The 19159-nt window shown below is 41.0% G+C and overlaps 1 protein-coding gene across 1 annotated transcript in view; it reads left to right on the forward strand.

Moving 5' to 3' along the window:
- LOC126355434 (dipeptidase 1-like) overlaps positions 1-19159 on the forward strand; it is a 612970-nt gene that overhangs the window by 530180 nt on the left and 63631 nt on the right. Inside the window, exon 9 of the mRNA XM_050005743.1 lies at positions 9096-9272. Coding sequence (XP_049861700.1) covers positions 9096-9272 — 177 coding nt within the window. The remainder of the gene's footprint in view (positions 1-9095; positions 9273-19159) is intronic.

Consider the following 19159-nt stretch of genomic DNA (forward strand, 5'->3'; position numbering starts at 1 on the left):
CGAAGGAAGCTTCTTTTATAGTGATGCTCAAGCTTCACACTGGTCGGATGACGTCGCCAGGAATTCTGACTTCTGTTGGTTGCTGTGTTACGCGCATATTTCTTTGAAAATCTTCAAACTCAAATGCTATTCTCCAGGCACGATTGTGACTGTAATCTCCGTCAAGAGGTCGATACTTGGGAGAGGATCTCCGTTTTCTAAAAGTTGATCTTGTTCTGTTCCTTACGATTTTGTCCGTTATCGTTAATTTCTGAAGATTTTGAATCCTTCATGTGGCGTCTATGTTCACTGCACCGTTTGACTACGGCGCCGGTTATCTGCCCTATTTCATTTCCAACACAATCATATGGCACATTTTAGGCACCGGGTAGTCTCAAACGGAGGCTGTCTTTCACTGGACACAGCAAATACGTAATTTTTCGTAGAGGTCAGGATACTAGTCTAATACTATTTATGCGTAAAACGTGGCCCATTTTGATTTTGGTCTCCCAGTAGAATGGTAGGATTGAAATGACTTTGCCTCCTTCCCATGTCGAGATTCATTTGCTCTAATTCGATTAGGTTTGTACCTGTTTTTCCTGAATACATTGACAAGGTTTTCCAACTCAGTTCCGAGGTTGTCATGGTCTGGAACTGTCTGCGTTCTAATGTAAAATGCTCACAACAGAACACTTCTGAGCATTCATTTAAATAAAGATGTGTGCGAATCTGCTTTCCGTATACAGAATGATCCAGTCATCCATTCAATTTCCGTTCAGTCAAGACGTTCTAAATGGCATCTTGCCCTCCATAGTGTACTTGCTTTCCACAGTATATTTGATGTTGCAATGTCTGGAGTTCAACGGTTGTAGAAGCTGGTAAGGGGAGCCATTCAAGAAGGCCAAATTAAAAATGTGTCGTCCACGTAACTAAGAAACAACTTGGACACACAGGAGCTGAGAGTAAAGCCCGTGATTGTGCTTAAAATTTTTCCATGAAAAAGGTAGCATTGCTTGTCGTAATGGAGAAATAAGAGGTATGCCATTCGTCATTTTCTAATGTTACCCGTCGTATACAAACTAAGACGCGTTCAAAAAACTTGGTAATACCAGATGGAAAATGGAAACCTAGAAGTTCCAACGCACTTGCTGTCAGTACTGTCGTAAAGAATGACATCAGGTGTACGCTCACATTATTGCCACTCGGAGATAATTTTGCACCTTTATTTACGTCAAAACAAGCTTTCGAGTTTTAGATGTGATTACAGCAACTGCCGATTTTAGGCACTAAGAACTTCATCAGATGTTTTTTCAGCTAGTGGGGATAACAACAGGTCTGCGTCCACTGACCTTCTTATGCAATTTTGGCGAACCATTCAGTATAGCACCTAGGTAGTGTGGCAGCACAAGGATTAAAGAATCTCATCTGATAGCCCAATTTTTCGAAAGATATCCCTTTTTTTTTACTGATTATGGACGTTCAGCCCTTCTTGAATATTCTACAAGTGGCATCAACGAGTAAGTGTGACAAATTTTTCCTGGTAATCTAAAGACTTAAGGGCTACAGACATGTTCCCCTTATTCATTGGTTATGCCACAAAATGACCCTTGTTACATAATAATGAAAGACCTTTCCTCTCTACAAATTTGATGTTGCGACTTAGCCATAGCCACAGTCGCCTCGTTGTGTTGCTTGCCTTGCCTCGTCAGCTGCATCTCGCCAGAGGTGCCTGACAGACTGCTCCACTCCGGTGATAATGTCTACAGCCGGTAGTTGCATTGGTGTTGCTGCAGTATTTACACCTTTACATCACGAGCGAACCACAGCCTGCACTTGAGACTACCTGCTCGTATAATATGCCATGTGAATGTGGCAAAAATTACGCCAAAAAATGCTGAACAAAGACTGCCGTCAAGTGCAGAAATCCTGAGCAATGAGCGATAGCGAAACACAGTCTTAGGGAAGGGTACAATATTAACTTCGAGTAAAAGGTCCTCTACTACGCACAGATCTGCTGGGATTCGGTAATACAAGAAGTGGTAGCTATTCCTGTGTATTAGAGTATCCGAGTTTTGCTTTTAAACGAGCACATGAAGCAGAGCCACTTCAAGAAAATACAACCGAAAATCGTGACACTTAAGGAGTCCAGTGACGCTCTGTTCCCTTTCAGCCTCTCAGTCTCGGTCTAATGGGAACAAGATTCGTGTCGCCACATTCCCGACTTCCTGCATTTGCGCATGCAAATCCAGCCCTCCTGATGAGTCACCATCGTAGAATTTAGAATACAAGTGGCATCCACAGTCAGTGCAGCCCTATATGGGAAAAAGACTTGGCTCTGGGCAGACTTCATCTAACGAAGGAGACAGAGTTAACCCTCGAAAGCTATAGATTTAACTACCGTTTGACGTGGAAGCTACTGCGAAAAAGTTAGATGTCGTTTAGAGTACTGACCAGTTTGTCGTATAATACACACATGTCGTACAACGACATAGATTTCAAACAGGTTCATTCTGCAAAGGAGTCACGTGTCTTAACCATAGCATCCCTTGACTTGATCAAATACTTTTGCAGATTGTAAACATATAATTTATGGCTCTGACACCTAAAAAGAAGAAGAGTTACGATACAGACAGCATCACAATGGGAAACCCTCCCGAATGAAAGCGGGTGTCTTAAACGATTATTTCAGACACGGCGCAAGGAATGTCAGTGGCGAACAGATGTTGGAAACGGACTTTTACAGCTGCAAAGCATCTATAGGAGATTTGGAAAGCTTTTCTGACTTAGCTATCTTTCTGGCTAGTATTGTGGATGCTAGTTGATTCTTTGTTGATGTATATACTTTTAGTTACTTATGCTGCGTACCTGACATGATTAGTGGTACACGGAACAACATTGCTTTGGATTATTTACGAGAAATGAGGATTATTCATCATTGCGATCAATGCAGTAGTACCGTTAACATATTTCAAATAAGCTGTGCTCGTATGCACCAAATACACTGAAGTGACGAAAATCATAGGATACCTCCTTATATCGTGCCGGACCTCCTTTTTCGCGGCGAAGTACCCCTACTCGATGTGGCATTGACTCCACTAGTCGTTGGTAGCCTCAGCAGAAGAATTGAAGTATGAGGCCTCTACAGCAGTCCATAACTGCAAAAGCGTTAGTGTACACGAACTGACCTCCAGGTTATGTCTCGTAATGCTCGGTGTGATTCCTGTTGGGTGACCTTGGTGGCCAAATCACACGTTCGAGTTGTCAAGAATGTCCTTTGAACCAGCACGATCAATAGTGGCCTGGTGACGCAGCACATTTTCATTCATAAAAATTCCATCGTCGTCTGGGAACATGAAGTTCATGAATGGATGAAATGGTCTCCAAGAAGCGGAAAGTAACTATCTCCGGTCAATTATCAGTTCCGTTCGACTAACGGATCCAGTCCACTCCACGTAAACACAGGCCACACCATTTTGGAACCACCACAAGCTTGCACAGTGCTTTGTTGACAACTTGGGTCCAAGGCTTCATGGGGTCAACGTCGCACTCGAACCCTACAACCAGCACATATTAACTGAAATCAGGACTCCTCTGACCAGGCCACGGTTTTCCAGTCGTCAAGGATCCAACCGATATGGTCAGGACAGGAGAGGCGCTGCAGGTGACGCCGTGCTGTTAGCAAACGAGCTCGCGTCGATATTCTGCTGCCATAGACCATTAATGTCAAATGCCTCCGCAGTGTCCAAGCAGATAAGTTCATCGCACGTCCTGCATTGATTTATGAGGTTACTTCACGCATTGTTGCTTGTCTTTTAGCACTGACGATAATACGCAAACGCCGCTACTCTAGGTCGTTAAGTGACCGTGGCCGGACACTGCGTTATTCGCAAGGATATGTAAGGCCTGAAAATTCGTTATTCTCGACCCACTCTTCACATTGTGGATCTTGGAGTACTGAATTCCCTAATGATGTTTCTTTTTCTCTCGTTCATATTCTTTTAATATCCATTGTGAGGCTATAATCAGGTAGAAACCCATTTTACATGCATGACCTTAGCTCAAATGACAACTCCGCCAATGTGTTGTACTTTTATGTCTCTTTCACGCGATACTAAACCATCTGCACCTGTGCAATCGCTATCCCATGTCTTTTGTCACCCAGGCGAATCTTCTACTTTTGAATTTGTCTTCCGATATCTGTGTCACGAAACTGGAAAGGTTCACTACACGTGATTTCCAGTATTCATGATTGATCTGTAAAACATCTCCACCTAAATACTTTAACGCCTGGAAACTTACATTTGGACTTTCATTCTCGTACTGGAGATAAATCATCTTAACAGGATATTTTGTTATTGGATGGTACTTCAGAACTAAGCAAGGTAAGACGTACTAGGGACTTTGTTCAAAGGTTTGGAGAAATTCATAATTATCTTTGCTTCGTAACGATTTTTGAACACACACCGTTTCTGAAGAACTTGAAACAATGTACGTCAGTGTCCGCACTATAAACCATATTTCGGTGCGTGCTATAGTGGGCTAGTACCGGTGCTGTTTTTTATCTCTCTGTCGAAAGGAAGTCCGCAGCGTAATAATATTAATTCTATAGCGTTAACTATCCGTAATTTAGCACGAACGGACAGATACTACTGACTGTATACAAGACGGAGTGGAATGCGTTGCCTCAACAAGACTTGAAATCGAATACTTTTTTTTTTTTTACATCACACACGCATGATATCTGATCGACCAAATATCCAATAAGACTGTATCCAATACAGTCGGATTAGAATTAAAAAAGCAACTTGGTTACTTTGGTGGAAGAGACCTACTACGAATCATTGGTGTGTTGCCGGATTGTCGAACATATTTCTCCGTTCGAATATAATTAATTTCCTTGAGACAGAGAAGTTGATGTCCATGCATCAGCACGGCTTTAGAAAGCATCGCTCCTGCGAAACGCAACTCGCCCGCTTTTCACACGATATCTTGCGAACCATGAATGAAGGGTATCAGACGGATGCCATATTCCTTGACTTCGCGGAAAGTGTTTGACTCGGTGCCCCACTGCAGAATCCTAACTAAGGTATGAGCATATGGGATTGCTTCCAAAATATGTGAGTGGCCCGAAGACTTCTTAAGTAATAGAACCCAGTACATTGTCCTCGATGGTGAGTGTTCATCAGAGGTGAGTGTATCATCTGGAGTGCCTCAGGGAAGTGTGGCAGGTCCGCTGTTGTTTTCTATCTACATAAATGATCATTCGGATAGGGTGAATAGCAATGTGCGGCTGTTTGCTGATGGTGCTGTGGTTTACGGGAAGGTGTCGTCGTTGAGTAACTGTAGGAGGATACAACATGACTTGGACAGGATTTATGATTGGTGTAAAGAATGGCAGCTAACTCTAAATATAGATAAATGTAAATTAATGCAGATGAATAGGAAAAAGAATCCCGTAATTTTTGAATACTGCATAAGCAGTGTAGCGCTTGACACAGTAACGTCGATTAAATATTTCGGCGTAACATTGCAGAGCGACATGAAGTGGGACAAGCATGCAATGGCAGTTGTGGGGAAGGCGGATAGTCATCTTCGGGTCGTTGATAGAATTTTGAGAAGATGTGGTTCATGTGTAAAGGAGACCGCTTATAAAACACTAATACGACCTATTTTTGAGTACTGCTCGAGCGTTTGAGATCCGTATCAGGTCGTCTTGAGGGGGGACATAGAAGCAATTCAGAGGCGGGCTGCTAGATTTGTTACTGGTAGGTTTGATCATCACGCGAGTGTTACGGAAATGCTTCAGGAACTCGGGTGGAAGGCTCTGGAGGAAAGGAGGCGTTCTCTGCGTGAATCGATACTGTAGAAATTCAGAGAACCAGCATTTGAGGCTGACTTCAGTACAATTTTTCTGCCGCCAACTTGTACTTCGCGGAAAGACCACAAAGATAGGACAACAAAGATTAGGGCTCGTACAGAGGCATATAGGCAATCATTCTTCCCTAGTTCTGTTTGGGATTGGAACAGGGAGAGAAGATGCTACTTGTACCCTCCGCCACACACCGTATGGTGGATTGCGGAATAGGTATGTAGACGTAGATGTAGATTGGCTAGCTACATTGCTACGTACACAGGTCAGTCTGGCCTGTATGACTACTGATGCCGTATGTGTTAAATAATGCTTCCGTAAGGTCTTCTAAGCGGATGTTCTGGTGGTTCGACTAAGTACAGCACGTGGTGTTTATTGCTTACGCGAACAGTTGCTCAGAGATTGTCGTCAACTATGTTTATCCTGAAACTACTACTACTACTGTCTGATCTTGGAACCTCTCACGCAGAATTTGCTGCTCTCTGTCAGTGGCATCTTTAGAATTTCTTATAATCTCGTCTTGTAGCTCTGTACTTGAGCTATCACGAACAGCCCCATTCATAGTTTTAAACGACGGCTAACTCTAACGTGAAAGATGAAAACTTCTTTGTCCAGTTTGGAGTTGTCTACAGCTGTCGCACAGTTCGCGCTTACAAGCTACCAGTAATCTCCAGTTAAATTTAGACACTGCTCGATATGAGAGTTGCCTTTGTTATGACTAGAGAAGCCTAGTGCAACTCTGATACAAGTTGCGTATTACATAACGAAAGTAGAAATAACAGCTGCTTGAATAAGATCACGCATAGACTTTAATCTTCGTTTGCACGTCAGGTGCCTGGCCAACCGCGGACTTTTCGCTTCAGTTCCATTTGAACTAGATCCATTAATTCAATGCTCACATGCCGGGATATCGATAGTTGTGATATGTCACAAATGTAGCATCCATATTTTGAGCTACATTAAATGCATTCGCAATTGCGAATGAGGACAACCTTCAGCTGTAGATTGGAATGACGACAGTGAAAATTTGTGCCCGACTGGGACTCGAAGCGGATTTCTCGCTCATCGCGAGCAGTCACCTGCCATTTGGTTATCGAGCACGACTTAAGGCCAGACCAAAACATCTGTGTATCGTCATATACGTCCTTCGGAAGTGCATGCATCTCGAAAGGAACATTACATAGTAATCAGAACAACACAGGCACTGCAGTATCCTATTTATCTGCCGATACCGGGCAAACGAATTTCGTGTACAAAGTCTGAACTGTACCGGAATATATATAATGGATGTACGAGTACAGTTCGCGGACGCATGTTCAACGATACGTGGAGGTTTGGACCTGGCCGTGAGCCGTGCACGGATAGCCGAATGATAATGCGACCGCTCGCGATAGGCGGACTTGGAGTCTCGGTCCGGCGCAAATTCTCATTGTTGTCACTCCATTCTACAGCTCATGGTTTTCCTCATTCGCCACCAATAAACTGTGGGATTGCCGGTACGCAGTATTAGTGACGTATTTCGTTGCAAACAAGGACAAAGAAGCTATTAAGCAAGAGGTCGTTATGTTATGACTCATCAGTGTATATTTCTCGCGTTAAACTGTATATAGTTTTAGACAACAAACTGTGAAATTGATAAAGTTCAATAAAAACATAAAAACCAGGAAAACAACGGCGTATGGTAACCAAATATACATAAAATAATTTCTCTGTTCTCCAAATATGTAAATACTGCCCTAGAAACTGAAATTAATGTGTGTAAAAGTAGTAATAAATGAGCATTTCTCGTACTTAACTTTTAACTCACGAGGTGTGGTTTCTCAGACAGCACAATAATTTTCGAACTCGCTCTCCGAGGCCTGTTGTGGAATGATTCTATGCTCTCCCTCCCCTCCTTAAATTGCAAAGCCTACAATGTTTTGTTGTCCGTTCTGTTATCGCCTTCTGTGTTTAATGTTGATACGTGTTACTGATAGGTATTGGAGTGTCATAGAACGAGCCTTGTTCACTACGTACCTGTTTTCTTCAGTACGGTACCGTATAGCTCAAAATGTGTTGGCACTAATGTGTCATTTTTAACTTTCCCGAGTTCGATGAAGTTGTTAGTCGGTCAGTGATATAGATCAAGAAATAAACGAGAAAGACGACTATTTTACATTAGCCAGTGATCACAGTTCTGCTATCGAACAAAGTATGATTCAGAGGAAGAACTTCAGGAAACTTGCGATAGGATCTGTCTGTTTCTTTGCCGTCGCGGTGGTCTCGCGGTTCTAGGCGCGCAGTCCGGAACCGTGCGACTGCTACGGTCGCAGGTTCGAATCCTGCCTCGGGCATGGGTGTGTGTGATATCCGTAGGTTAGTTTGGTTTAAGTAGTTCTAAGTTCTAGGGGACTGATAACCACAGCAATTGAGTCCCATAGTGCTCAGAGCCATCTGAACCATTTGTCTGTTTCTTTAACGGAGTGCCTGAAGTGTCTGTTAAAATCGAATGTGTTCAGAGTGGTGGTAGAAATGTAGATCCCAGCAATGTATGCCAATTTGACTAATTTTCTTTTTGTACCTGTAGGGTGGAATTTCATGCGCAAGTTTAAACCCTGGACTTTACTTTTGTTTGGACATTTATTTTCTACAGAGATTGTACAATTTTTCAGTATGTAAAATTGAGTAATCTAAATGTATATTTATGTGTACTATATAAAAGAACCACACAAAATTATGTGCTTTCGTGTGATAAATAGTAAAATGCTGCAGGTTTTCTTAAGTGTAACAAAATAAATTAGAAGCAGTTAAACAACACTTACATAATTGTACAAATAAATGTTATGTAGCATAAATTAAAACTTTCAAACGTTTTTTGCCTTAAATCTTGGTTTAAATATAGGATTCACAGAAACCCCACCTCGTGGTGTACAGCTTGTGAGTTAATGGTTAAAAGAAAGGCATAAAATCCACTGATGGTGTTCATACCGCAGAGAAACATGTCTGGGAAATGGAAGAAAAGACAGAATTGTGTTTTGCTCAAGGAAGACCCTCTCCAAAAACGAATATCTTTAGAAGTTTCACGTTATCATGGATTTTTCATCACAGTAGGTCAGCTGTAGATGTAGACAGTGGTTCTAGAATTCGTCTTTAATGACAGATACATCTAGTGTTAAAATATCTGCAATTACGTCCTGAAATAGCAATGCAAACACAGTGTCTCCTATATACCAGCAGTGTGTGATAGAGGATTTGTGGTGCGTTGCAGGCGGTGGTCCGCGAGATGAACCGCCTGGGCATGATGGTGGACCTGTCGCACGCCAGCGTAAAGACCATGAAGGACGCGCTGGAAACCAGCAAGGCGCCCGTCATCTTCTCCCACTCCAGCGCCTACTCCATCTGCAACAGCTCCAGGAACGTTCCCGACGACGTCCTCAGGCTGCTGGTGAGTAGCACTCCTCTTGCAACGTCGTGATTACTGCGAGCTCTTCCTACAGAATTTGTGTGCACTCACTTTGCGGTGAATTTTTCTTCTGCAGTCCGATCCATATGCTTTCCCTATTAAAAATGAGTTTTGGTCCTCTAATGGAAAAGCTGTAGTAGAAGCAGTAACATTATACGAATTCAGCGGATGCAACATCTGTTTTTCGGTATCAAGCTAACTGTGCAAATGATTGAAGGTTAGCTTGTAAGTGAAAACATCGATGTATTGACACTTGTTTGATGCGGAAACACTAGCAAGCTCGTGGTAATCTTAAGTTACATTTTCAACACTCACACTCAATCAGAGTATTCGTAATAGCCAGCTTATGATAACCAACCAAACCCGTTAAAAACAGATTATCTGATCGCTCATATATTACACAATTTTACCACTAAGACGTTTCAGCTCGGTTGAAGTGGCTCTGAGCACTACGGGACCTAATCTCTAAGGTCGTCAGTCCCCTAGAACTTAGAACTACGTGAACCTAACTAACCTTAGGACATTACACACATCCATGCCCGAGGCAGGATTCGAACCTGAGACCGTAGCGATCGCGCGGTTCCAGACTGTAGCGCCTAGGACCGCTCGGCCACCCTGGCCGGCAGTTTCAGCATGCGATCACAGCTTTTGTAACAGGCCACGCAGATCTTGATTATTCAAAAGTTAGAGTTTAATCACAGTTTAAACATTAAAATCGGAATTTCACACGTCTGTTTTCCTCACAAGTTCTTACCCATTTTGCGGTACCCCACGGTTAAGTTTTAATCATTTTTCTGTAGAATTAGCACACCTCTTCCGAGATCCTTATATCCGAATCCGAACCTAATGCTAACTGAGCTCCGAAGTGAAATTTAGTCTTCACAAAGCAGATATTTAGCTCACAAAACAAGTGCGAACGTACTGTCTTCTGACTGGCTGATACACATTATCGCCAGTCCTATATTAGCCAATACTGCGTCGTTTACATTTGTCAAGAACAACTCAATAGCTTTTATGAACAATCAGCTAAATGAAGAAATTTAGAAACTCTACAATTACCCAAATTTCTCCTTCTTCAAATAACAGAATTATTGTAAAATGTTTCTTGTTTTCGAAGCCCCTTAAACTGGCTATATGTACATTACAAAATTCCCCTGAGAGTATAATTTACTTTCTCCATATGATCACAGGTCTCACGCTAGCGTGCATACGGTTAATAGACATAACAATATTCATTTAATCACTAATTTTCCGTTCATACCATCACTCACATAAACAAATTAGCAATAATTAATGACAGTTGTGATAATCAGGATAACTACAGTTTTGTTTCCAATGCGTGTTTTAACTACTAGATGATTTCGTAGTCCTTTTAAAGCTGATACTTTTCGGGTGCAGTCGCAACTAATTGCAGCTAAGTACTGACCAGGGCGCTTCTGTCTTGCGATAAGCGTGACTCATTGTCTGCCCGCTACCGTCTCTTACTTGGCATACTCTTCACTCTGTAATGCCGTACTACTAACGTAGTCGATACAGACTGGAGGTAAATGGCTGCTAGACATTTCACATGGCAGGAGCAACAGGGCGGAGGGGGGAGGGGCGGAGAGAATATCTCTGAAGACTTTTTAAATTCTGCCTCTAAAGCAATATTAATATACTGTGTATTGTAAGGCGATTGTAACATAGCTTCTGCAGCTGCGAAGTGCCGTTAACAACACTCCACCTTGTCAAATTTCACTGTTCATGATGTCTTCAACTTTTGACATATCGCAAATGTAAACCGTGAACTCCGTAAATCCATTTAGAGTTAATATGTAAGAATGCCATGCCCCTCTCTTTCCAAGAAATCTTGTGTTTTGGTTGTACTAACAGCATGATCTCTAATCTAGCCCGAGGTCTGGTTTAGGTTGAGAGGTGGTGATATGATTGTAAAAGCAACGCCCATTAATGCCAAATAAAGGACTTTGGTAACAAACTAAGGTATAGTATAGCCTAATGTATAAGTTCGAGCGATACCTAAACCTACTTCACCATATTTAACGGAGTTTTCATCATAAAAACTAAAAATTCAAGAAAAATTGGAGATTATGGAAAAGTCTTCAATAAATTAACATCTAAATGAAAACATAATAATGTCCTCTGTCCTGAGCTTAGATTTTCTGAATGATAGACTTATTAGAAATATATATTAATACCTCCAGCTGCTGTAGGACGTTGATATATATATCAACGGGGGGAGGTAAAAATGTGTCATGAGACCGGAACTCTAAAGAACAGACACCATATCCACATATGTATAAGGTTCTGGCAATACCGGACATGTCCTTATTCTACTGTGCGGATGCACACATATAACCTTAATTCTTACGCGACTTGGTAGAATGTCTTCCACGACTAATGTGTGTGTTGGGTAGGGACACTACGAATGTAGTGTGCGGACATAGAAGGTGAGAATGTGGGTCTCGCGGGAGGCGTGCGCAAGGTAGTCCCTGCAGTGGCACAATCCTCTGTGCCCTCGGTGGCTCAGATGGATTTAGCATCTGCCATGTAAGCTGGAGATCCCGATCGGGGTACACATTTTCACCTGTCCACGTTCATATATATCAACTCCCGTCAGCAGCTGGACGTATTAATATATAGTTCTAATTTCGTTCTAGACGACTGCAGGTCATCAATAGTGTCATGTCGGACAGAACAGACAGCATATCAATATAAGTATGATAGATTTATGTTTCTGTCGGGATGTACTTATAGGACTAAACATCAAAAAAAGCACTATATTAAAAAAAAAACCTCTATTCACCAAGAGCACTATGGAACTTAACTTCTAATGTCATCAGTTCCGTATAACTAGGAACTACTTAAACCTAACTAACATAAGGACAGCACAAACATCCATGCTCGAGGTAGGATTCGAACAAACGTAACTAACCTAAGGACAGCACAAACATCCATGCCCGAGGTAGAATTCGAACCTGCGACCGTAGCGGTCGCGCAATTCCATTCTGTAGCGCCTAGAACCGCTCGGCCACCTCGGCCGGCCCAAAATAATTGGGCTTATAGAATATATAGTATGTGACTTAATTAAGGTTTTTCTGTTAAATGTAGATATAGTTTGCATATAATGTACTGCACAAATGTGTTAGCTTAATATGCAAACAACCTGCAAATTGAATGAATTTTCTAGGTATTATTGATATTCGCCAGTAAATGCATGACATCGAACACTTTTTCTGTTGACAGTGGTACACATGGCTCTGTTTTTCTCACTGGAATTGCAATGTATTGTATGTCAACCGGGTACCTAGAAACGACCGTGAGGCTCCGTCCCCGTCGCAGCCAGGGTGATCCACAATCCCACGACGACTACCGCAGTCCACTTCACCTCTCCGCCGCCCCACACAAAACACAGGGTTATTGAGCGGTTTGGCTCCCGGTGGAACCCGCAGGGAACGTCTCACACCAGACGAGTGCAACATCTGTGTTTGCGTGGTAGAGTAATGGTCGTGTACGCGTACGTGGAGAACTTTGTTTGCGCAGCAATCGCCAATATAATGTAACTGAGGCAGAATAAGGAGAATAAGGGGAACCAGCCCGCATTCGCCAAGGCAGATGGAAAGCCGCCTAAAAGCCATCCACAGACTGGCAGATTCACCGGACCTCGACACAAATCAGCCGGGTGGATTCGTGCCGGGGACGGGTCGCTCCTTCCCGCCCGGAAAGCCGTGCGTTAGATCGCACGGCCAGGAATTGCATCATATGTTACATCACATACCTCCTCTTCTATTTCCATCTAATTTTCTCTTTTGAATGTGAATGTATTGGTCATTGCCAAATTTAACCGGGTACTACAACGAAAAAAAAAAAAAAAAAAACATATCGCCGTATTATTGGGAGGAGACAGACGATCACCTACTTGATAGTGCAAAATTAGAATAGTACAGCATAAATTAAACATATTCCTGTTCAAAACTTGTAGTAACAGACAGAAATTACCTTCGTATCTCGACCTCACGCCAACGCTGCGATGAACAATTTTCTTCAAGCAGTTGTGGAAACGTACTGGAAGCTGGTAGGAAAGAAATCAAGTAATTCACACACAATGCATGGTATCAAGTGGACGCTACAACCAAGCACAGCAATTTATTTCAATTTTGAACTAGAAAAAAAGAAAAGTTGGGTATAACATATTATCTACGTAGGAAATGATGAGGTTATGGATTGTATGGGCGCAATAGAAAGCTCTTCGGACTAAGTTCGGTTATCCACAGGAACATCTCACCACCACGTAATGGTTGCAGTAATAGTATTTGTTTGAAATGAGGCGGTGCTTGAGGCGTCGTGGATGCCGATTGGATCATTTGTCTTTATGTGCCCTCTAACGATGAGGGCGGATATAGCACATTTTCAGTGCACCAAATACGATGGACAGGTGTAACCTAGCGTAAGAGTTATTATGTTCATTTTTGCCAGAAGCGAATATTTATATCTGTACATCATCTCCTACGATATCAATGCAAGTGAAAAGAAATTTCAGTTACTTGCTCACAACTTCCTTCTAACTGTACATTTTATTTGCCAGTGTAATTCTATCTTAAACCGAAAAAAATTTAATTCAAGTTGTCTTTTCTTGTTTCTCAGCATATTTTTCTGCAGTCGTAGTTATAACAGGTATACAGCTTAACGCCGTCATTTGCTAGTGTAGCAAAAGTCGCATTTTAAGAATCGTCGGTACTTTCTTACTTTACTGTTCACGTTCTTCTGCACTTACGTGTCAGATTTGTGTACATAGCACTTTATTGACTCACCATTTCGTGCGCTACAATGTGCACGGTAGTGGAGCTTCTCAACATAAAATCGTAATTTTTTTTCATAACAGTGAAAGAGCTGTGTACTGAAGTCTAACAAATGTGTAGAATAATATTAGAGACGCTGTAAGAAATAAACAGAACTGACTTGAAGCTGCTTTCAAATAAACAGAAATGCGTATGATGTTAATAAGTCTTTTATTACAGACGCAAAAGCTGGTATTATCCTATAAAATTTGTATTCAATTCTACAATTAATGTGTTGTTTTAAATTAACCGAATGAGCGATTAGCTCCCTGCACTCAAATTCGAGAGGAGGGCGTTCGTTGATTTTCGTAAATACCTCCAGGCAAAATTTGAAATGGTTCCTTCGAAACAGCATAGCCAATTTTCCTTCCTGTTTTCCGTTTCAAATTAGTATAAAAATTCATATGGACACAGGCTTGGTGGATAGCGCAAATAGCCTGTAAGTCGTTTTAAAACTTATGGCAAGTCATTTGGCGATCTAAAGTTTGAATAGATTAATTATTTCTTAGCTTGAATTTTTTCTTTGTCAGCATGATGCTTTGATAGCTTGCGCCTCAACATGTTGTGCAAACTGTTCTAGAACGTTACGTAATAAAAGCTAGTGATTTTTTTACTTTTTTCCAATACTGTCACCTTCATATGTCTTTGCCTGAGATAACGTTTCACTTTCCTCTTTGAAGCTATCGCTTCACCGACTTCGAAACGGCAGGTTTTGAGACAGGGCTGTATTAGTGAATTTACGTTTACTTTATAATTACAGACAGCTTTCACACTGAACCACTGCTTTTAGTAGCACGACTTCGAGAAATATTTCAGGTGTAAACGGAAAGGCGCAGTGGTAGAATCGGTTAACTGCCTTGCCTTCAGTAAACGTTATACAGAATACAGTATCCCAGGTTAATAGAAGGTGCCATCGATCACCACCATATTAAAAAACGTAGCTTTTCTTGCGTTTCTCATGAAGAAAACATTGTTAGGATAAAATATGGATTTCAGTCTTTCAAATTCTTTTCCGAAAGTATTTGTGTGTAGTGCAGCCATATGTGGGAGTGAAACATGGGCTATAAACAGCTAAGAGAAGAAGTGAATAGAGGCTTTTGAAATGTGGTGCTACAGAGAAATGCTGAAGATTAAATTGATAGATGATATAACTAACAAGAAGCTACAAAACAGAATTGGGAGAAAATAAATTTATGATACAGACTGTTTAGAAGAAGCTATCGGTTGAGACTTCAAGGAATCACCTCTCTAGTACTGGAGGGAAATCACCTCTTTAGAGGGAAATCAAGAGATGAATACGGTAAGCAGATTCAGGAGGATGTGGTTGCAGTAGTTATTCGGAGATGAGAGGCTTGCACAAGATAGAGTAGAATGGAGACCTGCATCAAATCTGTCTTCAGAATGGAGACCGCAACAACAACAACACCTTTTAACTGGAACATTATGGAAACCAAGCAAACAATCGACCTACACAGTGCGAGGCAGTGGTTTTTCCCAAAACGATCCTGTCCAATGGCAGTTTCTCTATTAAATAGACACACTGTTCGCTATTTAATGGAAGAAGCATGCGTTACATCGCACAACCTTCATTTCTCAATATGATTATGCACGCTATAGCTTGTCGAATCTAAATTCCCAAATCATACGAAATTCTAAGTTACTTTCCGTTGAATTTTCTGAAGTTGAGAAATTAGAAGGAGCGATCTGTTTTACTTTTAAAGAAACACAAATTATTTATTTTCGACGATCTCTGTCGACAGATTTAACTGTCGTCTTCTGATCTTCAAACATTTTACTCGCTCATTGTGAATTTACGGCGTGTGAACTTCATGTGATGTTGTCATAACTCTGGATAAAATGTAACACACTATACAAAGATTTATCAGGAATAAAACAGTTACAATTAAAGAAGCACCTTGTGCTCATGAAAATGTCCGTAGATGAAGCGCTCACAGGTGATTGTTTAGTCTTAAAAATCAGAGTATACAGTGAGTCTCCGTAGTGATGGTCCGGATATTTCCTCTCGTCAGCCTCGAATGTGGTTAGTAAATACCAGACACTACGTGAAACCCTCTAACTAGAAACGCAAGAAGCGTATCTCTACTAAATGTTTACAGATTTATTTTTATAATCTCCAGATAGTGTGAAGGATTTGTGATAGTATTACATATGTTATAACTCTAATACACAACAAATCATAATAACGTCTTTTAAGCAGAGCTACGAAAGCTTAACGGGTATATTTTATCTCACAAGAATATTGGCGACAGAAAATCCTACATTTACGCTAAATATAGGAATTAAGTATTTAAAGGTAAAGAAAATTCATGAAAATTGTCTATATCTTGTTGTGTAGTTTCCTACATTGAAGAAGTAGTACTAGGAAAGAGCTTATACGGAATAAATAAAGGGTTAACTCAAGTTCGCCCAGTAGCGTCGTACATTTATCGCACATTTGGTACCGTAATCCATTTCTCTACTTATGTAGCTCGAAGGTAAGTGTAACCAATAACTTCTCCCCCACAACAGGAAAGTTGTAGACATATTAATACCAAAATGCACTGTTCTTGTGAACACACTAGTATGAAGGAGAGCATTTGAGGCTGACTGCAGAACATTTGTACGTCCGGCAGCGTACATTACGAGTAAGGATTGCGAAGACAACATTAGAGAGACAGCCGTTTTTGTTCACTCTATTTGCCGGTGAAACAGGAAATGAAATGGCTAGTAGCGATACAGGGTACCTTGCACGACACTTCATACGGTGGCTTCCGGAGTATGTAGGTAAATGCAGGTTTCGAACTACTTTCTTTGTTTGAACTATAATTATACAGAAATTAATTTTATAAAATTTTGATGCTTCAGGTCGCTCTAAGATAAACAATCGTCGAAGGCCACAGACTTTACTTTTCAATTCTGAAGATATTCTACCTATTATGACAGTCCGTGAGTTAAAAATCGAAACAAAGTGGTTCACAACAATGCTGAATTTCTACGTCTTACGGACAGTCCTTCCGATAAAAGTCACGTATCTTATAAATCTAACATCCAGTTCTTGTCATCTGTTATAAGAGTAACAGGTAAAGCAATGAAGGAGTAACTTTTCAAGAAAAGGCGTACCTGCAGAATTGCCGCTTTTGCCTCGTACCTGCGGAAACAAACATCGAGGATTCCCGTGACACAAGTCCTGGTTCGTATGGGAAGGGGACTTTGTAATCCGGTTCCTGCTCAACAAGCAGAAATCATCCACTTTGCGTTCGGTTTGGATGGCTGCCGGCGGCCGCATTTCCTGAAGGCAAACTCCGGCGCATGAAATTCGTATGAGGCCCTAAGGGGGGCATAAACCAAAGTCGGTATCGTGGTCGGGATTTATTGCTGGGACTCTGGATGTCGCAGCCGTATGGCCGCCACGACTGCCTCCCGCACCTGAGCTCTCTACCTCCCCCCTTGTGCGGTACACTACCGCCGGAGGTCTACTGTCGTATTCGACGCTCCCGCTCCTGTTTCCATTTCTCTGACTTGCAAAGACCGAGAATATACTGTAGTGTCCGCATTGCAGAGATACTGCTATGGCGATACATAAGGGATCATCTAGTGCGTCGAGCACCGCACACCCCATAATCTGCTGTCTAGAGGCAGCCGTAGGAGATAAAGAGGTAGCGAGCAGTGTTCCAGAAATCAGTTTTTTTTTCATATTTCCCGCTTCGCTTTAGCATATATACGGAAAAGAATCAAATTTTACCATTCACAGTATATATTACCTAATGGCAGTAAATACATATCCAATTAAGCTGTGCACAACGAAAAGTTTATTAAAGGTACTGTTGTCCGGTACCAACACCACAGATTTGTAATTAACCAAATATAGGAATCCCCGTGCTGACCTGCCACATCATTCAGTCTTCCGGAAAACATTTTCGCTAACAACGGTAGCTCATACCAAGTAGGTCGACAATTTTGCCCATCTTCTGCATGATTATAGTACACTTACAGGTGTATGGAATGCTGCTCTAGCACGATACTCTTTTCAAGCATATTAGAGAATCGAAGTCTGCAAGCACTGTGTTCGACTCACGACATTTTGTTTATTGTTTCCTACATTCTACTAAACACTTGAATCTCTAAAACAAATTATATTCTTCGGAAAAGAATAATAAAAGCAATAATAATAAAAATAAAGGATATTAGGTATCAAGTATTTATTTCAAAGATGAAAATGCCAAAATAGGATTAAATAATAAAGAAAATTGTTAAATATTAGCAAATTTTTTGAAAAGTTGTTAAACTGTCCAGTTCCAACAGACAAATTAGAATTTCCAGTGAGACCTCAAAATCTAGAGGAATATTTCCAGCCATCAGAGCTAGAAATTCTTCATGAAGCCATCAAAACACTCAAAAACAATGAAGCAAGTAGTGAAGACTCCATTACAGCAGAATTATTGAAGTGGTCAGAACTAACAATCATAAAGGATGTACAGCTGCTTTTTGAGAATATTGGGAAAACTGAAAAGATTCCAGTTGAATGGAAAACAGCATTAATCCACCCGCTACATAAAAAGGGAGACAAACAAAATGTCATTAATTACAGAGTAGTGTCCTTTCTGTCAGAGGCATACAAAATATTATCACAAATTCTCCTCAACAGAGTGCTAGATAGTTTAGACAAACAACTAGGAGAATATCAGGGTGGTTTTCGAAAGGGAAGATGCTGTTCAGAACAAATTTTTAACTTAAAGTCAATAATTCGCCATAGAATGTTAACCAGCAAACCAATACTAGAGTCATTTATAGATTTCAAGAAAGCATTTGATTGTATAGACAGAGAAACGATAGATAAGGTCATTAGAGAATTTGGTGTTAAGTCAAAACTAGCAAACATAATTCGTGAAACACTAACAGGACAGTATCTAAAGTCAAATTTATGGGAGAAGTATCTCAGCCTATTGAAAAGAAAACTGGTGTTAGACAAGGTGATGGTTTATCACCTTTACTGTTTAACTGTGTTCTAGAAAAAATTGTAACGGTCTGGAATTC

Source organism: Schistocerca gregaria, chromosome 3 (genome assembly GCF_023897955.1).
Source record: "Schistocerca gregaria isolate iqSchGreg1 chromosome 3, iqSchGreg1.2, whole genome shotgun sequence".
In the NCBI taxonomy this organism is placed as follows: domain Eukaryota; kingdom Metazoa; phylum Arthropoda; class Insecta; order Orthoptera; family Acrididae; genus Schistocerca; species Schistocerca gregaria.